The following is a 19371-nucleotide window of genomic DNA, read 5'->3' on the forward strand; positions in this document are numbered from 1 at the left end:
CAACATGATATGCTGAAGTTTAGCATATTAAACAATTTTCTCATCTTTAATACATACGTTAAAAATCTTACGATAGGGACTCAGTGGCCTAGTGGTTAGAGTGTCCGCCCTGAGATCGGTAGGTGGTGAGTTCAAACCCTGATCGAGTCATACCAAAGACTATAAAAATGGGACCCATTACCTCCCTGCTTGGCACTCAGCATCAAGGGTTGGAATTGGGGGTTAAATCACCAAAAATGATTCCCGGGCACGGCCACCGCTCCTGCTCACTGCTCCTCTCACCTCCCAGGGGGTGGAACAAGGGGATGGGTCAAATGCAGAGGACAAATTTCACCACACTTAGTGTGTGTGACAATCATTGGTACTTTAACTTTTTAACTTAAACAATTGTCCCCATATTCTTATCAGTGACACGGCATGAAGTGGCCAGGAATGCGTTTGGGGTAACGTTTTATATGATGCACCTTATCATTCAATAATTTACATTTGACATCTCGCAAAATGGGCCCCTCACAGATCACGGCGCCCTATGACAGCGCGTGTTCAGTGTCTAGGGCGAACAGAATTTGACTGACATGACAACAATATTATGCCCACAGCGTTTCCAAACAAATATCATTCAGGTGAAAGCAACATTAGTTACGTCAGTATATTTTAATGTTAACGTTATGTTAATAGCACATTTCAAATCGGATTATGTTTAGAGTAGAAGTATACTTCTTGTGTTGTTGTCTGTGCTTGGCCAAAGATCGTATATTGAGAGAGAGACAGCGCACACGCAAGTACATTTGCAGTGAATTATATTATCTTTTTTTTGTCACTTAAAAAAAATACCCAGGACATGACCTCGGTGTCCTCAATGGTCGTTGCCGCCGTGATTGTATTGGACTTTAGTCCTAAAAACAAAATAACCTCTACTCTTTGTAAAGCTATAGTGCCTAGCTAGCAAGATACTATGAACGTTAAGTTCTGACACCTATTTTAGTAATGGGAGGAGACCAAAAGCAATGGAACTCTATCAATGGTAGTAATAGCGAGCATGCTAACAACTAACATGCTAGCAACCTGTATGGATACAACTGATAGCAGGATGCTTTGTTTGTCCAAGTTCAAACTGAATATTACGAAAATCGGGGCTTACAAAAACCAGTTTGTTCTGTATATCTTTTTTTTTTTTTTTTTTTTTTTAAAGCTAATTAGCCATACCTCATTTATCTTATTCAGCTTGTCATCTGCCCTCTGTATCGTGCACACAATAGCAGTCACGTCATTTTAAAAAGGCACGCCTTGGTTGTGACTGTGCGTTATTTTGAATCGTGGTGTTTATCACATGTGACTATCATGGAGCAATTACAATATAACGTATTTTTCGGACTATAAGTCACAGTTTTTTTCATAGTTTGTGACTTATATATGTTTTTTTCCTTCTTTATTATGCATTTTCGGCAGGTGCGACTTATACTCCGGAGAGACTTATACTCCGAAAAATACGGTAATAGTCTGGCGTGGAGAAACACTGCTTTTTATTCCCAGGATGCATTCAAGCGCTTTAGACTTAGACTTAGACAAACGTTATTGATCCACAAGGGAAATTGTTCCACACAGTAGCTCAGTTACAAAGGATGGAAAGTGTAAGGATGGAAAGGATAATGCAAGTATAAAGTAGACTATTTTTTTTGTTGTTGTCTTGTCCAGCTTCTCAGGCAAATCCTACTGTTGATGTAGATGCCCATATCGGCTGTACACATTTACTGAAGTGTGGGATACTTCTCTTGTTGCCTTATTTGTATTTGACTTTATTAAATGGATTTATATTAATATTTGGTGCAGCCGGGCCGGAGCAGGAGGGGATAGAAAGAGAAAAAAAGGAAGACAGAGGTTGAAATTGTGGGGACAAGAGGGGGATAAGACAGAGAGACAACAACAACAACAACAAACACAACAACAACAACAACAATAGAACAACATCAGCAAATAGGATATGTACAAATGTAATGGTAAAAGTGATAGCAAAGAAGCAGTTAGTGAAATAAATAATAATACAGAAATGACAATGTACATTATTGCACTACAAATGGAGCAATGCAAATACCAATAGAAATAGCACAGTTGATAATGAACAGTTATAGTTGTACTAAACTTTAATACAACTTGATGTCATTGTACCGGACTTTAGTCTTTAGAATAACCTCAGGCTAATTTCTGTAGTTTATTAAAGTCAAAAATGTTAAATTATTTGGTCAAAGGGCGTCAATTTGCTAAATTGAGCATTTGTGAGCGTGTCTGAGTGGTAATTGCATACGGAACACCGGCGTGCGAGCATCTGTTATGTTTCTCCACCTCTTTCTTCAGTTTTCTTGCCACCCGTCTGCCGCTAATTAAGCAGACCCCAGTTGGAAAAAGCTAAACGGAGCCGAAGCTGAGCGTCGTTTGGGATTCACGAAGGAGCGCCGTCAATTTGAAAGTCCTCTCATGCGCTCTTCTCTCTATTTGATCATCTAATACCAGTCTTAAAACGGCCTGTCAAAACCTGTTCTCAGCTTTGTCCGTGGCTTACACAAAAATGCCACCAATCAGTCGGCATTTCAGAGCGGATGTGCAGCGTCATGATGACAGCGATGTGGGTTTATTAGACTATAAATCACTTTGAATGAAACCATTTGTCATTTACCTTTCTGCTCTGTAACATGCATCATTTAGATCAGGGGTCTTAAACTCATGTGAGGCTTGCAGCAGGCCCATATTTTGTGTTTCTCTACTTAACTTCATGGTTTAGTGTAATTGGGGCCCGTGCACCCTGGGTGGCTAATAGTTGTCTAAATTATGGCAATCTTTAATACCACTAGACAAAACAATAACGATGCAGACACAATAAACTTCAAGACCAACTTCCTGTTAGCATGCTGAAGTGTCTTATAACATCTCTCGGGGAACTCGGCAGTGGGAAAATATACTATTTTTACATTTATAATGACTTAAAAGAACACTGCACTTGTGGACAATTTGGCCAATCATTTACAATACAAGAACACTTGTCTTTCCCTCTCCTGTTGCTTATAGATCAATCAATCAATCAAAGTTTATTTATATAGCCCTAAATCACGAGTGTCTCAAAGGGCTGCACAAGCCACAACGACATCCTCGGCTCAGATCCTACATCAGGGCAAGAAAAAACTCAACCCAATGGGATGCAATGAGAAACCTTGAAGGGGACCGCAGATCAGTGGTTCTCATACTTTTTTCACCAAGTACCACCTCAGAAAACACTTGGCTCTCCAAATACCACTATATTGACCAACAATAAAAGATAGTAGCGTAGTAGGCCAAAGTATGAATTAAAAACATGGCGGAAGTTTCTTTTAACAAGTATGTTTAATATTTTTGGCCACTGTAACATTATACACACTTTAAATAGTGTTTAATGTTTGCATATAGGAAAATATAACATAACTATATAATATAATATAACACTGTATAATATATTATAACACTGTACTTAGATAATTAATCACTGTTTTATATACATGCTGTAAGTAGGTACAGTCGTGGTCAAAAATTTACATACACTTGTAAAGAACATAATGTCATGGCTGTCTTGAGTTGCCAAGAATTTCTACAACTCTTATTTTTTTGTGATAGAGTGATTGGAGCACATACTTGTTGGTCACAAAAAACATTCATGAAGTTTGGTTCTTTTATGAATGTATTATTGGTCTACTGAAAACGTGACCAAATCTGCTGGGTCAAAAGTATACATACAGCAATGTTAATATTTGGTTACATGTCCCTTGGCAAGTTTCACTGCAATAAGGCGCTTTTGGTAGCCATCCACAAGCTTCTGGCAAGCTTCTGCTTGAATTTTTAACCACTCCTTTTGACAAAATTGGGGCAGTTCAGCTAAATTTGTTGGTTTACTGACATGGACTTTTTTCTTCAGCATTGTCCACTTGTTTAAGTCAGGACTTTGGGAAGGCCATTTTAAAACCTTAATTCTAGCCTGATTTAGCCATTTCTTTACCACCTTTGACGTGTGTTTGTTGTCATTGTCCTCTTGGAACACCCAACTGCGCCCAAGACCCAACCTCCGACTGATGATTTTGGGTTGTCCTGAATAATTTGGAGGTAATCCTTCTTTTTCATTGTCCCATTTACTCTCTTTAAAGCACCAGTGCCATTGGCAGCAAAACCGGCCAAGAGCATAATACTACCACCGCCATGCTTGACGGTAGTTATGGTGTTCCTGGGATTAAAGGCCTCACTTTTTCCCTTTCCAAACATATTGCTGGGTATTGTGGCCAAACAACTAAATTTTTGTTTCATCTGACATCACATGGACAAAGATAAGACCTTCTGGAGGAAAGTTCTGTGGTCAGATGATTTAGTCACATTTTCAGTAGACCCATAATAAATTCATAAAAGAATCAAACTTCATGAATGTTTTTTGTGACCAACAAGTATGTGCTCCAATCACTCTATCACAAAAAAAATAAGAGTTGTAGATATTATTAGAAACTCAAGACAGCCATGACATTATGTTCTTTACAAGTGTATGTCAACTTTTGACCACGACTGTATGTTATGTAGAATGGGTATCATTTACATAATAATGTAAAGGAAAACATGCAATTTTTTTGAATAAATAAAACGGTGCTTTTTTATTTTTATGGAGTTTTTTAACTTATAAGTTGAACAGACTAGTAATTTCAATATTTTAATTCTGTAAATTAAGTGATAACTACGAAATACATTATAAAATAAGAAATGCAACCTACGACAAATTGTCACAATTATTGCAGCAATGCAGAACATAGAGAATGCCCCCCAAAAAGACTTACTTGAGTTGTGATGTTTGTTTGTCTCACTTAAGGATTGTGAATGCTGACATGACTTGATGCTGACATTTGTGATTTTATTGAATTTTTATATTCAAACACGCCCTGCGATGAGGTTGCGACTTGTCCAGGCTGTACCCCGCCTTCCGCCTGATTGTAGCTGAGATAGGCTCCAGCGCCCCCCGCGACCCCAAAATAAGCGGTAGAAAATGGATGGATGGATGGATATTCAAACACATTTTGAGTCTTTGCGTTGACAAATGTTCTTTAACTTTGGGCTCAGAAGCGCATTTGAAATTATGAGGTTTTTCTGCATATACTGTAGGGAAGGGATTCATATGGCTCCATTCCTGGGTGGATCTCGTCTGAAAATAAGGTGGGGGTGTTAATCAATTTTCAATGCAGTCTGCTAAAAATGATGGAAAGTGCCACTATGCAGTAGGTAAGGTTGTGTTTTTGCCTCATTCCTGTGAGAATCCTGCCTATGACTGAAGCATTAATGAGACCCACTGTACATAGCAACTGACGTTGTGGTCAAAGTTGGAATCGTCGCAAAACACATTTTAAGATATTTAACACGCTATCTGGCAGTTAAAGTGGATAGTGCCCCACCTCAATTTGTTATGTTTCATGTGTCAGGTAAACCACGACGAATGGGGCCATAGGAAACCCCTTCCTACTGTACGAGATGATCTTGGTATCAAAGTGAAAGGGAGACGCTGGTGGTTACTGAATATCTTTCCTTCTGTGTCCGCATGCTTAAACTAAGCTAATAGTTCCATTAGGTTTAAGGATGAAGGAATAACACCTGAAAGATTTCAATCAATCAATCAATCAATGTTTATTTATATAGCCCTAAATCACAAGTGTCTCAAAGGGCTGCACAAGCCACAACGACATCCTCGGTACAAAGCCCACATAAGGGCAAGGAAAAACTCACCCCAGTGGGACGTCGATGTGAATGACTATGAGAAACCTTGGAGAGGACCGCATATGTGGGTAACCCCCCGCCCCCTCTAGGGGAGACCGAATGCAATGGATGTCGAGTGGGTCTGACATAATATTGTGAGTGTCCAGTCCATAGTGGATCCAACATAATAGTAAGAGTCCAGTCCATAGTGGGGCCAGCAGGACACTATCCCGAGCGGAGACGGGTCAGCAGCGCAGAGATGTTCCCAGCCGATGCACAGGCGAGCGGTCCACCCCGGGTCCCGACTCTGGACAGCCAGCACTTCATCCATGGCCACCGGACCTGTGCCCCCCCCCCCCACAAGGAAAAGGGGAGCAGAGGAGAAAAGAAAAGAAACGGCAGATCAACTGGTCTAAAAGGGGGGTCTATTTAAAGGCTAGAGTATACAAATGAGTTTTAAGATGGGACTTAAATGCTTCTACTGAGGTAGCATCTCTAATTGTTACCGGGAGGGCATTCCATAGTACTGGAGCCCGAATAGAAAACGCTCTATAGCCCGCAGACTTTTTTTGGGCTCTGGGAATCACTAATAAGCCGGAGTTCTTTGAACGCAGATTTCTTGCCGGGACATATGGTACAATGCAATCGACAAGATAGGACGCAGCTAGACCGTGTAGTATTTTATACGTAAGTAGTAAAACCTTAAAGTCTCATCTTAAGTGCACAGGAAGCCAGTGCAGGTGAGCCAGTATAGGCGTAATATGATCAAACTTTCTTGTTCTTGTCAAAAGTCTAGCAGCCGCATTTTGTACCAATTGTAATCTTTTAATGCAAGACATAGGGAGACCCGAAAATAATACGTTACAGTAGTCGAGACGAGACGTAACGAACGCATGAATAATGATCTCAGATTTGAAGTGTTATCGTTGAGACGTTGACAGGTTTCAAGCATTCTGTTGTATAAAATGATTTATGGCATAAGTTGGTCTCAGACTTGCTTTCCACCTTTGCCCAATAATATTGTTTGTTTTGAATTATCTTCTGCTTTCTTAGTATTGGTTTTGTTGAACTGTTAGCTGACGTTCCGGTTACGTGGGTGTATAACATGTGTATGTTGATGTAAGCCAACCACAGCAATGAAGATGCTACCCACCTGCCCCCGGTATCAGGGTCTAGGAGTTTTAGAATATTAATTTGTTTTGTTTTGTCTTCTGTAGGTCCCAGCTGGGTGGCGCCGGTCGCCACCATCAGCCAGCCCAGCCTCCTCCCCCACACCTACGCCCTTTCTCAACCGCCCTCTTACAATCACAGCATAACCGCCCAGTCCCCCATTATCGGGGTGACACCCTCCATCCAGACGCCGGTACCCCCGCAGCACCCGCTCATGACCGCCCACTTTCAGTTGACACCTCAGTCCACCGCTCAGCCGCCCGCCATGGTCCTCAGCATGCCCAGCCATCCGCCGTACGCCTCTGCCGCCCAGGTGGTTCACCCCGGCCCTCACAGCATGATGGGCAATGGCCACTTGAGCTCTCACCCGGGCCTCATTCAGCTTCCTACGGTGCCTCTCACCAACGGGCAGGCGGCCGCCACCCATGCCCCGCTCTCGGTCGACAGTCAGGACGCACCTAATGGGCTGCAGATGCTGCGGACGGTCGGGATGGGGAAGTACGAGTTCAGTGATCCGGGACACCCAAAAGGTAAATAACCTCCTTACTAATTGTCCGTATCTGCCATGATTTCCTACCGTTAACCTCGCTGGCATCGCTTGGAATGCTCGTGAACAGAGAGGCGGCTAAAATGTGAAACATACCAAGGCGACTTCTCAAGACCACCTACTCACCTGCAGCATTCCTATCGTCAGTCCAGGTTTATCTTTACACGCCAACCCTCTCAGGGCGTGCTAAATTCCGGCCACAAACACCTTTCAGTGGCGGCCATGTTTGTGATTCACGGCCTGCCAGCTGACTGTTGTGTTTGCCTTTAACCTTGGAGTTTACAACGTGGCGGGAACGCCAGAAAACAGATGTTTGCCGATTCCCTGTACAATTTTCACATTTAATGAAGCTTTTCATTTAGATTAAACCCCCCACACCCTCACATGCCCTGCATCCCGACTCATTGCGATCAATAAAACAAAGCCAAATGAACTCCTAGACTGCAGAAAAGCAATTATTTTGTGGCCTGCCTGCGATACATTGAAATGAGACTGTAGGTAGAATTGCAAATGGATAATTAGACGGGATTGACGGCTCGGCCCCCGGTTTCTGTAAAATGAGCTTTTTTTATTTTGCTTGCAGCGCGTCAAATAGGCTGTCACGATCCATTAAGCATATGCATGCACGGCTGCACTGACCTCCTCTAAGAGGCCAAGAACGTTGCATTCGTTTAATGCCGTTTACGGTATTTGGATGCCGCCGTGTTGCAGGACAGGTGTTGCAATCCCACGGGTTTTCAATTCATTAACCTTTCAGATCAGTGCAGCTGTGGTGACTACCACTTGCAGAATGTGGAAGGGCGCTTTGAGTGAACCAATCTTAGAATTAGTGTCTATTGAACAAAACCACGTGGTTAGCAGCTGATAGAAACTTTTTGGAAAGTGGATGAAAGTTAAATTTGCCCAATCATATCAACAAGTAGGAGTAAAGTACAAAACATCATGTGTTCCAGTTCTGATAAAGCCGCTCATGTTGCAATATCTCCTCATTGCTGTATTTGCATTAGGGCAATGATTGGTTGGTTCATTTTTAACCAGGCATAGTCTTTCAAAAAAAAAGATTTAATGAGATTAAAAAAAGATTAATTTTGATTAATCCCGCCAGATAAAACCTTTGTTTGTGGATTATGGACACACGCAAACATGTATGACATTAATAACTACAGAAAATAAACTTCTAAAAATGGCAATAATTGCAAAAGATACGTTCCGTGCAGTAAATAAAAGTAAATAAATACCAAATAATATAAACAAAATCAAATTTTAATAAACATATATTTAATTTCCAATTAAAATGTAATATTAGAAATAAGTATTGAAAAACAAATTACAAAGGGAATAAAAGATTACAGGTGAAGGCACCAACTGAATTCCATCAGTGCTACCGGGTACCAACTTACGTGAAATCAAACGGCGTGATATTTTGCTAACTTTGTTGCACGTGACATCACGTTGCATCATGCATCATCATTTCATGCCAACAAAGCAAGCATGCCTGATAAAAAGCGCTCATAAGTAAGGCTCAACTTTTCCAAATGTGCTGGCTTGACTATAATGGATGTGCCATAAACATGCTGCTGATTAGCACCTCCAAATTTGGTCATGAAAACTACAAATAGGATGCACGATGCAATCAAACAGCAAATGCCGTAGCATGCTGTCACAAGGCGATGTGTTCCTACGTTAGAAAAAGAGTTCCTCAGTGTTCGCTTACAATAACAATGTCGCTACAGCTTAGGTATTATACAGATTACAGAATGTTTGTGTTTTTTTAATGCATTTTTATAGTGAGTTAGAGACAGAATGGACTGATCCCATTAGCTGATTGCTAGCCACTTAGAACGAGCCAATTCTTACAAATTAAAGTGGAAAAAATAAAAGTACAACTTTTGTCTTCTTGTTTGTCATAAGGATTGTAAAGGATGTGTAAAATTCCACCAAAAAAAGCCGCCCCATACACACAAACTTGATATCTTTACATTCACTAGAAGGTAATTGTTCCATGTATTTAGTTGAACACATACGAACACCTTAATTAGGTTTTTGACTTTTTAAAGATAAGGTTAACATATCCAGAGCATATTTAGATAAGCTTCTAAATATTTTGGCTCTGGTTCGAAAGAATAAGTTGTATTTTTTGTTTTGTTTTTGTTTTTACAAAAAAAGCCATTAAAATCAATATTAAGTAGCCATAGTACGGTTTTAAATAATCATTATCACTTAATAATGATTATAAATATGTCAGGTTTTCCTTTAAAACATGAAATGGATATTAGATGATTCACATGTAATTATCATCAGTGTGTAATACGAATAATAATGAGACATCATTGTTATAATGATTCTATTATTAGTGCATCTTCTCGGAGTTAAGTCACCCCAGTCTTTAAAAACTACTGACACCTGTGTTTGTAACTTTAATCAAGGGTCTTTGATTGCACCACAGTTACGTGAAATGAGATGCAAAAGTGAAACCTGTACATAACTTTCTCATCCGGTTCGAAGCTGCTGCCATCAAGGCGCTGCTCTGGTCTCCATCACCCCACAAGGGGTTATATCTCTCTCATACACCCAAATGGTCTACAAAATTGTTCACAAGTTGGCTCCATCCTCAGAGATTTTGTCATTCAGACCTCAGATACGGCCACAAGAGTAATCAGAGGTAGTACGAGAGGTCAGTGTAGTATCCCAAAATGTAGGACAGCCTTCAACCAATCTGATTTCTCTTCAAAGGCTGTGTAACAGTAGAACACGCTGCCATCCGAGCTGCTGAGCTCGTATTCACTCACTCCCTTTACAAGACAATCAAAAACATGTTTTTTAGATAACCAGAGATGTATGCAAGTGAATAATTGTGATGGACTTGTACTGTATGCACAATGAAGGTTGAACCTCATCCGAATGTTAGTGGTGTGTTGACTTGTACTTTATCAGGGTGTATGCTGTATGTATGTATGGTATTTAAATAATGCTTTTGAATGCTGTATTAACTTGCACTGTATACATCCGGCACTTTGACCCCTTCCCTTTATGCATAATATAATTGTACATTATCTTGTTAAATAATAAATGTGAAAAAAAGACTGTCGGGCACATGACACGCCACTTCTCCCAAGAGTCCCTCATGTATCCGGCAGCAAACGTCTCGTCAGGACAGGCAGGTTACCTTGAACCTGTGCTTGTCAATTGAGGCCCCGTTTACACTACCGGCTAAGGTTATCCGGGGTAAATCCCACCTAACCTTATCCGTGTCCACACACACAATGGTCGTTTTTAGACCCCCTCCGCCTCCGTCCGCCGGCGCAACGCGACATAGTGCGCATGCGCGGAAAATGCACACGTCCTAGTCACCTCCAGTGTTGCTTTGTGTGTAAGTTCTTAAATGTAACTTATCTGAACAATATCCATTGTTGTGGTATTTCAATTAACTGGAATCCAGTGTGCTGTGGGGCCCTATTGTAGTGAATCACACCTGAGCCATCATAAATTAATCAAATCTTTATTAGACACGTGATCAATGTGATAAAGAACATTTTACATCAATCAAACTAGGGATTTAGATATCTGGTCAGGACACTCCTCACTCTTTTGCCTTCACCTTCATTGTCCATTCCTTTTTGGTGACTTTATATACTCTGGACCTAGATGTTGAGTCCATGGCGGACAATAACTGATACAGTCTGCTTTGCCAGTCCAAAAGCATTCGCTGTTTTCCGTAGTCTTCCCTCGACGGCCAAGTAATACAAAGCACACGCTACCTTTTTTATCACATCCACGGGTGCCCGCATTCTCGTTGTCTCTCCTTCGATAAATGGACAAAGTTTTTTGGTAAGTAGAATCACAGCTGACCCGGACATTGGAAAGTTCTCTTGCCGCCTGAGAAGTGTTGTATCTGAAATATCTGTAATCGCTTTCTCTTAAGGTATTCATGTGTGATTTCCACAAGTATCTGTATAGACGGAAGGAGAAACACGGGCATGTCTGGATGACTCACTTTCATATTTCCAGTGGTTAGCTCCAAGTTACGAAACCGCTTGTTATGAAGCTGGCTGTGGTGCATTCTTTTTGACGTCACTTCCTGTTTGGGGCGGCGTCTTTCTGGCGTCACTTCCTCTCCGAACTCAGTTTGTAAACGATCAATGAGTCCATACAAAGCTAAGAGACGGAGATCAAGAAATACACAGCGCACTTACCCATGTAAAAAGTTGTCCGAGGAGGGGGACCTTAAACGATGGTTTAGTGTGGCTGAAACGGGGCTTAGGCTAAATAATTATTCGTTTAAGGGGTTATCCGGCTTAGTGTAGACATAACATGAGTTGAGGGACCAGTTTATCAATTCCATGTTTAGATTTTTGGAGAACAATGCAAGAAGAGAGGCACTTAGAGGGTTAAGACAAGACAAGATAAGATCAGAGAAGTAGAGCAGGAGAGATAACAAGAGGATGTGAAATTGTGAACGCCTTCGGTAAGAGCCGAGCAAGAATAATGTTTCAATTACATATTTCAATTACAGAAAAACAAATCTTCAAACTTTACCAAAGCCGATGGTTCCCCCTGTGCTTGAGGCCCCTCCACTTCGATGCCCCTCCACATGCCTAATGGCCAATTATGTTAATTTTTTCCTCCCCAAGCCACTTCCACAGATGGATTAGAGTTCTGTGGCAAACATTGTCATAGTTTATGTTGCTATCACAAATGCCCTACTTTAAAGGGCTTATTTGCTTCCAAAAAAGTGGAATGCAATAGCAAAAAGTGGAATGCAATAGCCATATGTGGTGACGTTATAGGTGACATTATTCCACGGTTGTTGGAAGAGCTGAAGTAGCCAAGCCTCCTCTCCAGTCCCCGTGCTGCCTCTTAACACGTTTGAGCCAGAGGAAACAACACTGCGGCTCGCTGGTGACGTGACGAGGAGTTCTGCTGACGTTTGATGGCAGAGGCCCGCACGGTGGAGACGCTGATGGAGCTTTTTTTTACCCGTAATCCGTACACACTGCAGGCCTGTGTTTGTGTGTGTTTGTACGCGTCTGCATCCTCTTGGGTGTGACGGCGTGGACGCTTTGTCAGATGACAGCCTGCAAACAGCACAGTGACAGAAATTGCACCCTGTGTTTGATTTGGCTTTGCCTTCAAGGGGAGCAATTTGTTTTTCTTTCTGCTTCAGTGGGCACATCAACGCTCGTGTCTTTTTGTGCGTCGGTCTGGGCTGCACATATGTGCTCGTGCCAGACCTTAGCCGCTTTCATATGAGCTTGATCGGCATAAATGCATAGGAATGGCCAAAGATGAATTGGAATACATGACACATTTATTTGTATTTATGTATAAAGTGGATAAAGTGCAGAATATTTATAATTTAATCAAGCTGATACTGCAGCCATCTATCGCCATGGCTATCTTATTGCTATCGCGAACTACCAATCACTAGAGCCTCAATGTGCCACACACACACACACACACACACTCTGTTTGGACAAAAGCAGCTGGATAGTATTAAAACTACACACACACAAAACACAGTAGTATATTCCGCAACACAGCAGAAGCAGAACCAAAGTTGTAATAGTTGCAAACTTGCACAGTCAACATTATTAGCACTGATGATGTGATAAGAAAGAAAAGTAGGACAAGAGCAACACGCGTGACTTTCACACCAACAGCTGAATAACAACGGTTTAAAGCACATGCAGAGCTAGATAAAGCTTCACGATGATAACTGCCTGTGACACTTCTTATGCATCTTACTGCCACCTTGTGGGGTGCTTGAAAAATAAAAACTAGGTTACCTACAGTCACAGGCCATTGTTTTATGACCAGGCTGTAATTAGATACCTCTGCAGCATACTTGCCAACCATGAGACCTCCGATTTTGGGAGGTGGGGGGGTGGAGGGCGTGGTCGGGGGTGGGGCGGGGGGCGTGGTTAAGATATATATATATATATATAAGAAATACTTGACTTTCAGTGAATTCTAGCTATATATATATATATATATATATTTTTTTTTTAGTACACATATATATATATATATATATATATATATATATATATATATATATATATATATATATATATATATATATATATATAAATAAATAAAAGAAATATTTGAATTTCAGTGTTCATTTATTTACACATATACACACACATAACACTCGTCTACTCATTGTTGAGTTAAGGGTTGAATTGTCCATCCTTGTTCTATTCTCTGTCACTATTTCAGAACACACACATTATACAAATATACATTATAAAATCAATAAGAAAACGGGAGCTCTAATTTGGGAGTCTGAATTAGGATCAGAATTTCCTATATAAACATTGCGCACTCACGTCGCCTTTTTGTATTGATTACTGCAACTGTGCACTGGATCCATTCACAAATACAAACTACAACTCACAAACACTTTAGAGTTAGGCTCCACCATCAGAATGTGTACTTAAACTTATAAAGATCACATGGATATTATTCAGTGAGTTGATTCACCAAAACTAACCTGTTATACAGGAGGAAAAAGCACACAGGACGTTTCAATTGTTCACAGACTGGTCGCTCTAATCAGAATGACAAGACACTTCCGGTCTGCAAGTGATAGCATTCAATTGGGAAGAAACGCCCTACTGACCAATGTGAATACTGATAAATGTGTAATGACAGCTCCAAAAACGAATTCAAACCACAAAATAAAATAAATAAATCAACACAAAAATGTGACACATTATGTATGGGTCACATATGCATGTACAGTAGATGGCAGTATTGTCCTGTTTAAAAGTGTCACAACATTGCTGTTTACGGCAGACGAACTGCTTTACGGTAGACGAAAACTTGACTGCTGTTGTTGTGTGTTGTTACCGCGCTGGGAGGACGTTAATGAAACTGCCTAACAATAAACCCACATAAGAAACCAAGAACTCGCCCTCGATCATTAGCTGTTTATTTTGTGGGAAAGCGGACGTGAGAACAGGCTGTCAACACGTCACTCAGGTCCGCATGGTGCTGGAGGGGACGTGGCCTCCAACTCCGCCTGAATTTCGGGAGAAAATTTGTCCCGGGAGGTTTTCGGGAGAGGCGCTGAATTTCGGGAGTCTCCCGGAAAATCCGGGAGGGTTGGCAAGTATGCTCTGCAGTTATTTGCCAAAGTAGACTGTGGCCCTAGTGACTATAGGAGACTTGGCAGTTAGTTAAATAGGCATTTATAATATTTTTCTGATGTCTCTGTGCTGCTTACTGCCACAAGGGGACATCTTTTCACGGTGTCTTTAGGTTCATAGGCTATGATGTGATTTAGTCACCTATGTTTATTTGATTTGTAAATAATTTTTTTTGTGATTTATGCTCAGCATTGGCAGTTTCACATCATTTCTGAGGTGAATTTCATCATTTGGTGTCCATGTTAATTAGGGGTGTGCCAATACGACTTTTTCACTTTTGATATGATACCGATGTTGAAATCCGTTACGGTATCAGCACGAATAATAGTACCGTAAGTTCCGGACTACGAGCCGCTACTTTTTCCCTAAACTTTGAACCCTGCAGCTTATAAGACGGTGCGGCTAATTTGGGGATTTTTCTTTGCTGACAGCAGTAAAAAAAACTTTAAAAAAAAAAAAAAAAAATTACAAGCAATGAATAGGGTGTTTTAATGTTTGTGCTCTGGCGCCATATTTTGGACAAGTTTGCTCACTGCAGTTACTGCAGTGTCCTTATTTCTTTATAGCGGTAGTGTTTGTTTTTTTCCCAACCGGAGTGCTGTTCAGTCTTCTGGCTGTTCAAGCCGTTTTTATTCAGATTAAATTTTTATTGATCACTCCAAGCAACGTTTGTACGTTTTACAGTATAACTAAGACTATGTATACTTACTAAACCGCATGTGTGATTTCTGTAGGAGTGTTATCATGCATATTCGTACGTGCTAGCGTAATGTAATGAACCTAGCATCGTTAGCAATAGTTAGTATGCTAACACGTTTACGAGTGTCTGTGTTATTAACTTACAATGACATTCTTTTTGTGTTGTTTCAGTTTCACAAATTCAGCAATAAACTCAGCAGTCATTTTGGAGTTATTGAGTTTATTTAGCTGATTGGAGAGCTAGCTTCCGCTGCTAATGGGTCCATGATGATGACTTCTGTTTTGTTTAATCAACCATTTTACTGCTGTGTTACATACACTGTTTGGAAACAATAATGTATGTAAATAAACATTTACAGAATCTTTTTGTGTAAATAACTCCTTTCACAACATATGTATCTGTAGTCTATAATTTGATGCGGCTAAAATATATAAAACATATTTGTCCCCTAAAATTTAGTGGGTGCAGCTAATATACTGGTGCACTCTATAGTCCAGAAAATACGATACTTTTATTTTCATGAAGTGGTAATTTTTTTTTGGCGACTCCTAGTTGTCACAATAATTTAAAAAATTAAGACGGCGGGCGAAGTTGGTAGAGTGGCCGTGCCATCAATCGGAGGGTTGCTGGTTACTGGGGTTCAATCCCCACCTTCTACCATCCTAGTCACGTCCGTTGTGTCCTTGGGCAAGACACTTCACCCCTTGCTCCTGATGGCTGCTGGTTAGCACCTTGCATGCCAGCTCCCGCCATCAGTGTGTGAATGTGTGTGTGAATGGGTGAATGTGGAAATGTGCGCTTTGAGTACCTTGAAGGTAGAAAAGCGCTATACAAGTATAACCCATTTATCATTTATCATTTTCTGAAATGCGATTTTCTTATTTAAACGGGGACAGCAGGTCCATTCTATGTGTCATACTTGATCATTTCGCGATATTGCCATATTTTTGCTGAAAGGATTTAGTAAAGAACATCGACGATAAAGTTCGCAACTTTTGGTCGCTGATAAAAAAGCCTTGCCTCTACCGGTAGTAGCAGACGAGTAGCGTGACGTCACAGGTTGTGGAGCTCCTCACATCCGCACATTGTTTACAATCATGGCCACCAGCAGCGAGAGCGATTCGGAACGAGAAAGCGACGATTTCCCCATTAATTTGAGCGAGGATGAAAGATTCGTGGATGAGGAAAGTGAGAGTGAAGGACTAGAGGGCAGTGGGAGCGATTCAGATAGGGAAGATGCTGTGAGAGGCGGGTGGGACCTGATATTCAGCTGGGAATGACTAAAACAGTAAATAAACACAAGACATATATATACTCTATTAGCCACAACACAACCAGGCTTATATTTAATATGCCACAAATTAATACCGCATAACAAACACCTCCCCCCTCCCGTCCATATAACCCGCCAATACAACTCAAACACCTGCACAACACACTCAATCACACAGCCCAAAGTACCGTTCACCTCCCCAAAGTTCATACAGCACATATATTTCCTCAAAGTCCCAAAAGTTAGACTTTTTGAGACTTTTATTAGTAGGTTGCACAGTGAAGTACATATTCCGTACAATTGACCACGAAATGGTAACACCCGAATACGTTTTTCAACTTGTTTAAGTCGGGGTCCACTTAAATTGATTCATGATACAGATATATACTATCATATATACTATCATCATAATACAGTCATCACACAAGATAATCATCAGGGTGTATACATTGAATTATTTACGTGACATGCACATAGCGGCACGCACGTACGGGCAAGCGATCAAATGTTTGGAAGTGTACTCACGGTACCGTGTCTGCGTATCCAACTCAAAGTCCTCCTGGTAAGAGTCTCTGTTGTCCCAGTTCTCCACAGGCCAATGGTAAAGATTGACTGTCATCTTTCGAGAATGTAAACAATGAAACACCGGCCGTGTTTGTGTTGCTAAAGTCGGCCGCAATACACCGCTTCCCACCTACAGCTTTTTTCTTTGCTGTCTCCATTGTTCATTGAACAAATTGCAAAAGATTCACCAACACAGATGTCCAGAATACTGTGGAATTTTGCGATGAAACAGACGACTTAATAGCTGGCCATCATGCTGTCTCAAAATGTCCTCCACAATCCGCGACGTCACGCGCTGACGTCATCATACCGAGACGTTTTCAGCAGGATATGTCGCGCGAAATTTAAAATTGCACTTTAGTAAACTAACTCGGCCGTATTGGCATGTGTTGCAATGTTAAGATTTCATCATTGATATATAAACTATCAGACTGCGTGGTCGGTAGTAGTGCGTTTCAGTAGGCCTTTAATGTTAATTCATGGCTGCTGTAACTTGTGCAGTCTAAGTTTCAAATTCAGATATTGGCATTTTTTAGCACTCAGGCTGCATGACTTCAGATGATCTGAGAGAATAGACACAATATGAATTGTCACAGAATAATGACAACAATTCAGCTTCTGTCAACAGCACAGAAATAGTATTGTCCGCTTTGTATGCTACATCTTGATTGCAGTCATGGCCATTACCATCCGTCTAAGTCGCAGACAAACTATCTGTCTTCCCCGTGCCGACCTTGTTGTTAACTCCCAGGAATAATAAGATGGAGAGGGGGAGCTATTCCTGCTAATGCCTGCTCTTGTCATTAGTATTTATTAGATGGCCTGCATGCATTATCAAAGCCATTTAAAAGTTTCGGGCTAAAAGTTTGACTCTCCTCTCCGAGGATCGCCGGAAACATGCTGAACAGCTTCCCAGGGGCGGAGGGCACATCTGCTGCATTTACATCCATGTCGCAGTCACGTCGTCCGCCAGGCTAACTTGAACTGTGTTTACTTTGGAGCTTATTGACAACGCACTACAGCTAACAACTCAACATTAAGACGTGCAGCGATTAATCTGCTGCATTAGACGTCGGCTTCTGGCACGAGGCCTTGGAGATTGAGGCATGTTTAGGAGTGCAACCTCCATTCACTTTGAGGCACAAATCAATGTGCTGCAACACAGACGAGTTAAGTGGACGACTGGCAAATGGTATCGCGCCCCTTCAACCTTCTCCTATGCAACTCAATACGTACACTAAATGTATTTCTTCTCTTCTTTAACCGATGCTCAGGGGTGGAATTTGGTCAAAATGTGACACCCCACTCAGTTGCCACTAGCCTGCGCTATTGTTTTTCAGAAAAATTCAACACATGGTGGCGCTGTTATTGTATTGAAAAGTCATCTTGGACTTGCGTTTTCACACATTCTGTACAAAACACCTACTACAACTTAATAGGACCCATAGCGTCCAGAGGAGTTCTGCCTCAGTCTTTCTCCCCTTAATGGTGCTCCTGATTTTCGGGATCGCATTTGGCTTAAGTCGTTTACATTTTTTCCATCCAAACTCTGACCAAAACCTTTCGTCTTTGGAGTCAGAATCGTTAAGCTGATCGCTGTAAAATTTTACTCTTCTCGCCTGTCAATTTGCCTGGAGCGGTCCATGCTTTCCTCATATTTGGAGATGTATGCACGCTGACCCCTTCTTTAGTTGTATTGTTACAACCTGCAACATTGCATCTGACAGACATATTTGATAAATCCTTGAAACGCTTGAAAACATCGTAATCTGTGATGAAGATGCTACCAAAACACACACTACGCAGTAAGAAATTGGGAGCTTCATTTTTGGAGCTTTAAGTGGGCATTCCAAAATCTGCTGAAACTCGTTAGAAAACAGCCTAAAATCAGTACTTTGTCAATGTTGTGGGGAGTTTACTTGTAGACAGCATTTTTCAGGTCTAGAACTACTCCTGGCTCCTCTGTACTCAGCCATGCATTTGTGTGTGTGTGTGTGTGTGTGTGTGTGTGTGTGTGTGTGTGTGTGTGTGTGTGTGTGTGTGTGTGTGTGTGTGTGTGTGTGTGTGTGTGTGTGTGTGTGTGTGTGTGTGTGTGTGTGTGTGTGTGTGTGTGCGTATGTGTGTGTGTGTGCGTGTACTTGTATTTCTACCCTTCTTGAGACATCAACAGGGAAAAGTACCTTCCATATGAGGACCGGTGAACAAGTCAGAACATAAATCA

The 19371-nt window shown here is 41.2% G+C and overlaps 1 protein-coding gene across 2 annotated transcripts in view; it reads left to right on the forward strand.

Annotated features, from left to right (window-relative positions):
* Positions 1–19371, forward strand: part of LOC133576296 (kelch-like protein 29) — a 490295-nt gene that overhangs the window by 294723 nt on the left and 176201 nt on the right. For both annotated transcript variants that reach the window (XM_061929422.1, XM_061929421.1), the window contains one exon: positions 6960–7442. In XM_061929422.1, the coding sequence (XP_061785406.1) occupies positions 6960–7442 (483 nt within the window). The remainder of the gene's footprint in view (positions 1–6959; positions 7443–19371) is intronic.

Source organism: Nerophis lumbriciformis, linkage group LG34, assembly GCF_033978685.3.
Source record: "Nerophis lumbriciformis linkage group LG34, RoL_Nlum_v2.1, whole genome shotgun sequence".
NCBI classification, from domain to species: Eukaryota; Metazoa; Chordata; class Actinopteri; order Syngnathiformes; family Syngnathidae; genus Nerophis; species Nerophis lumbriciformis.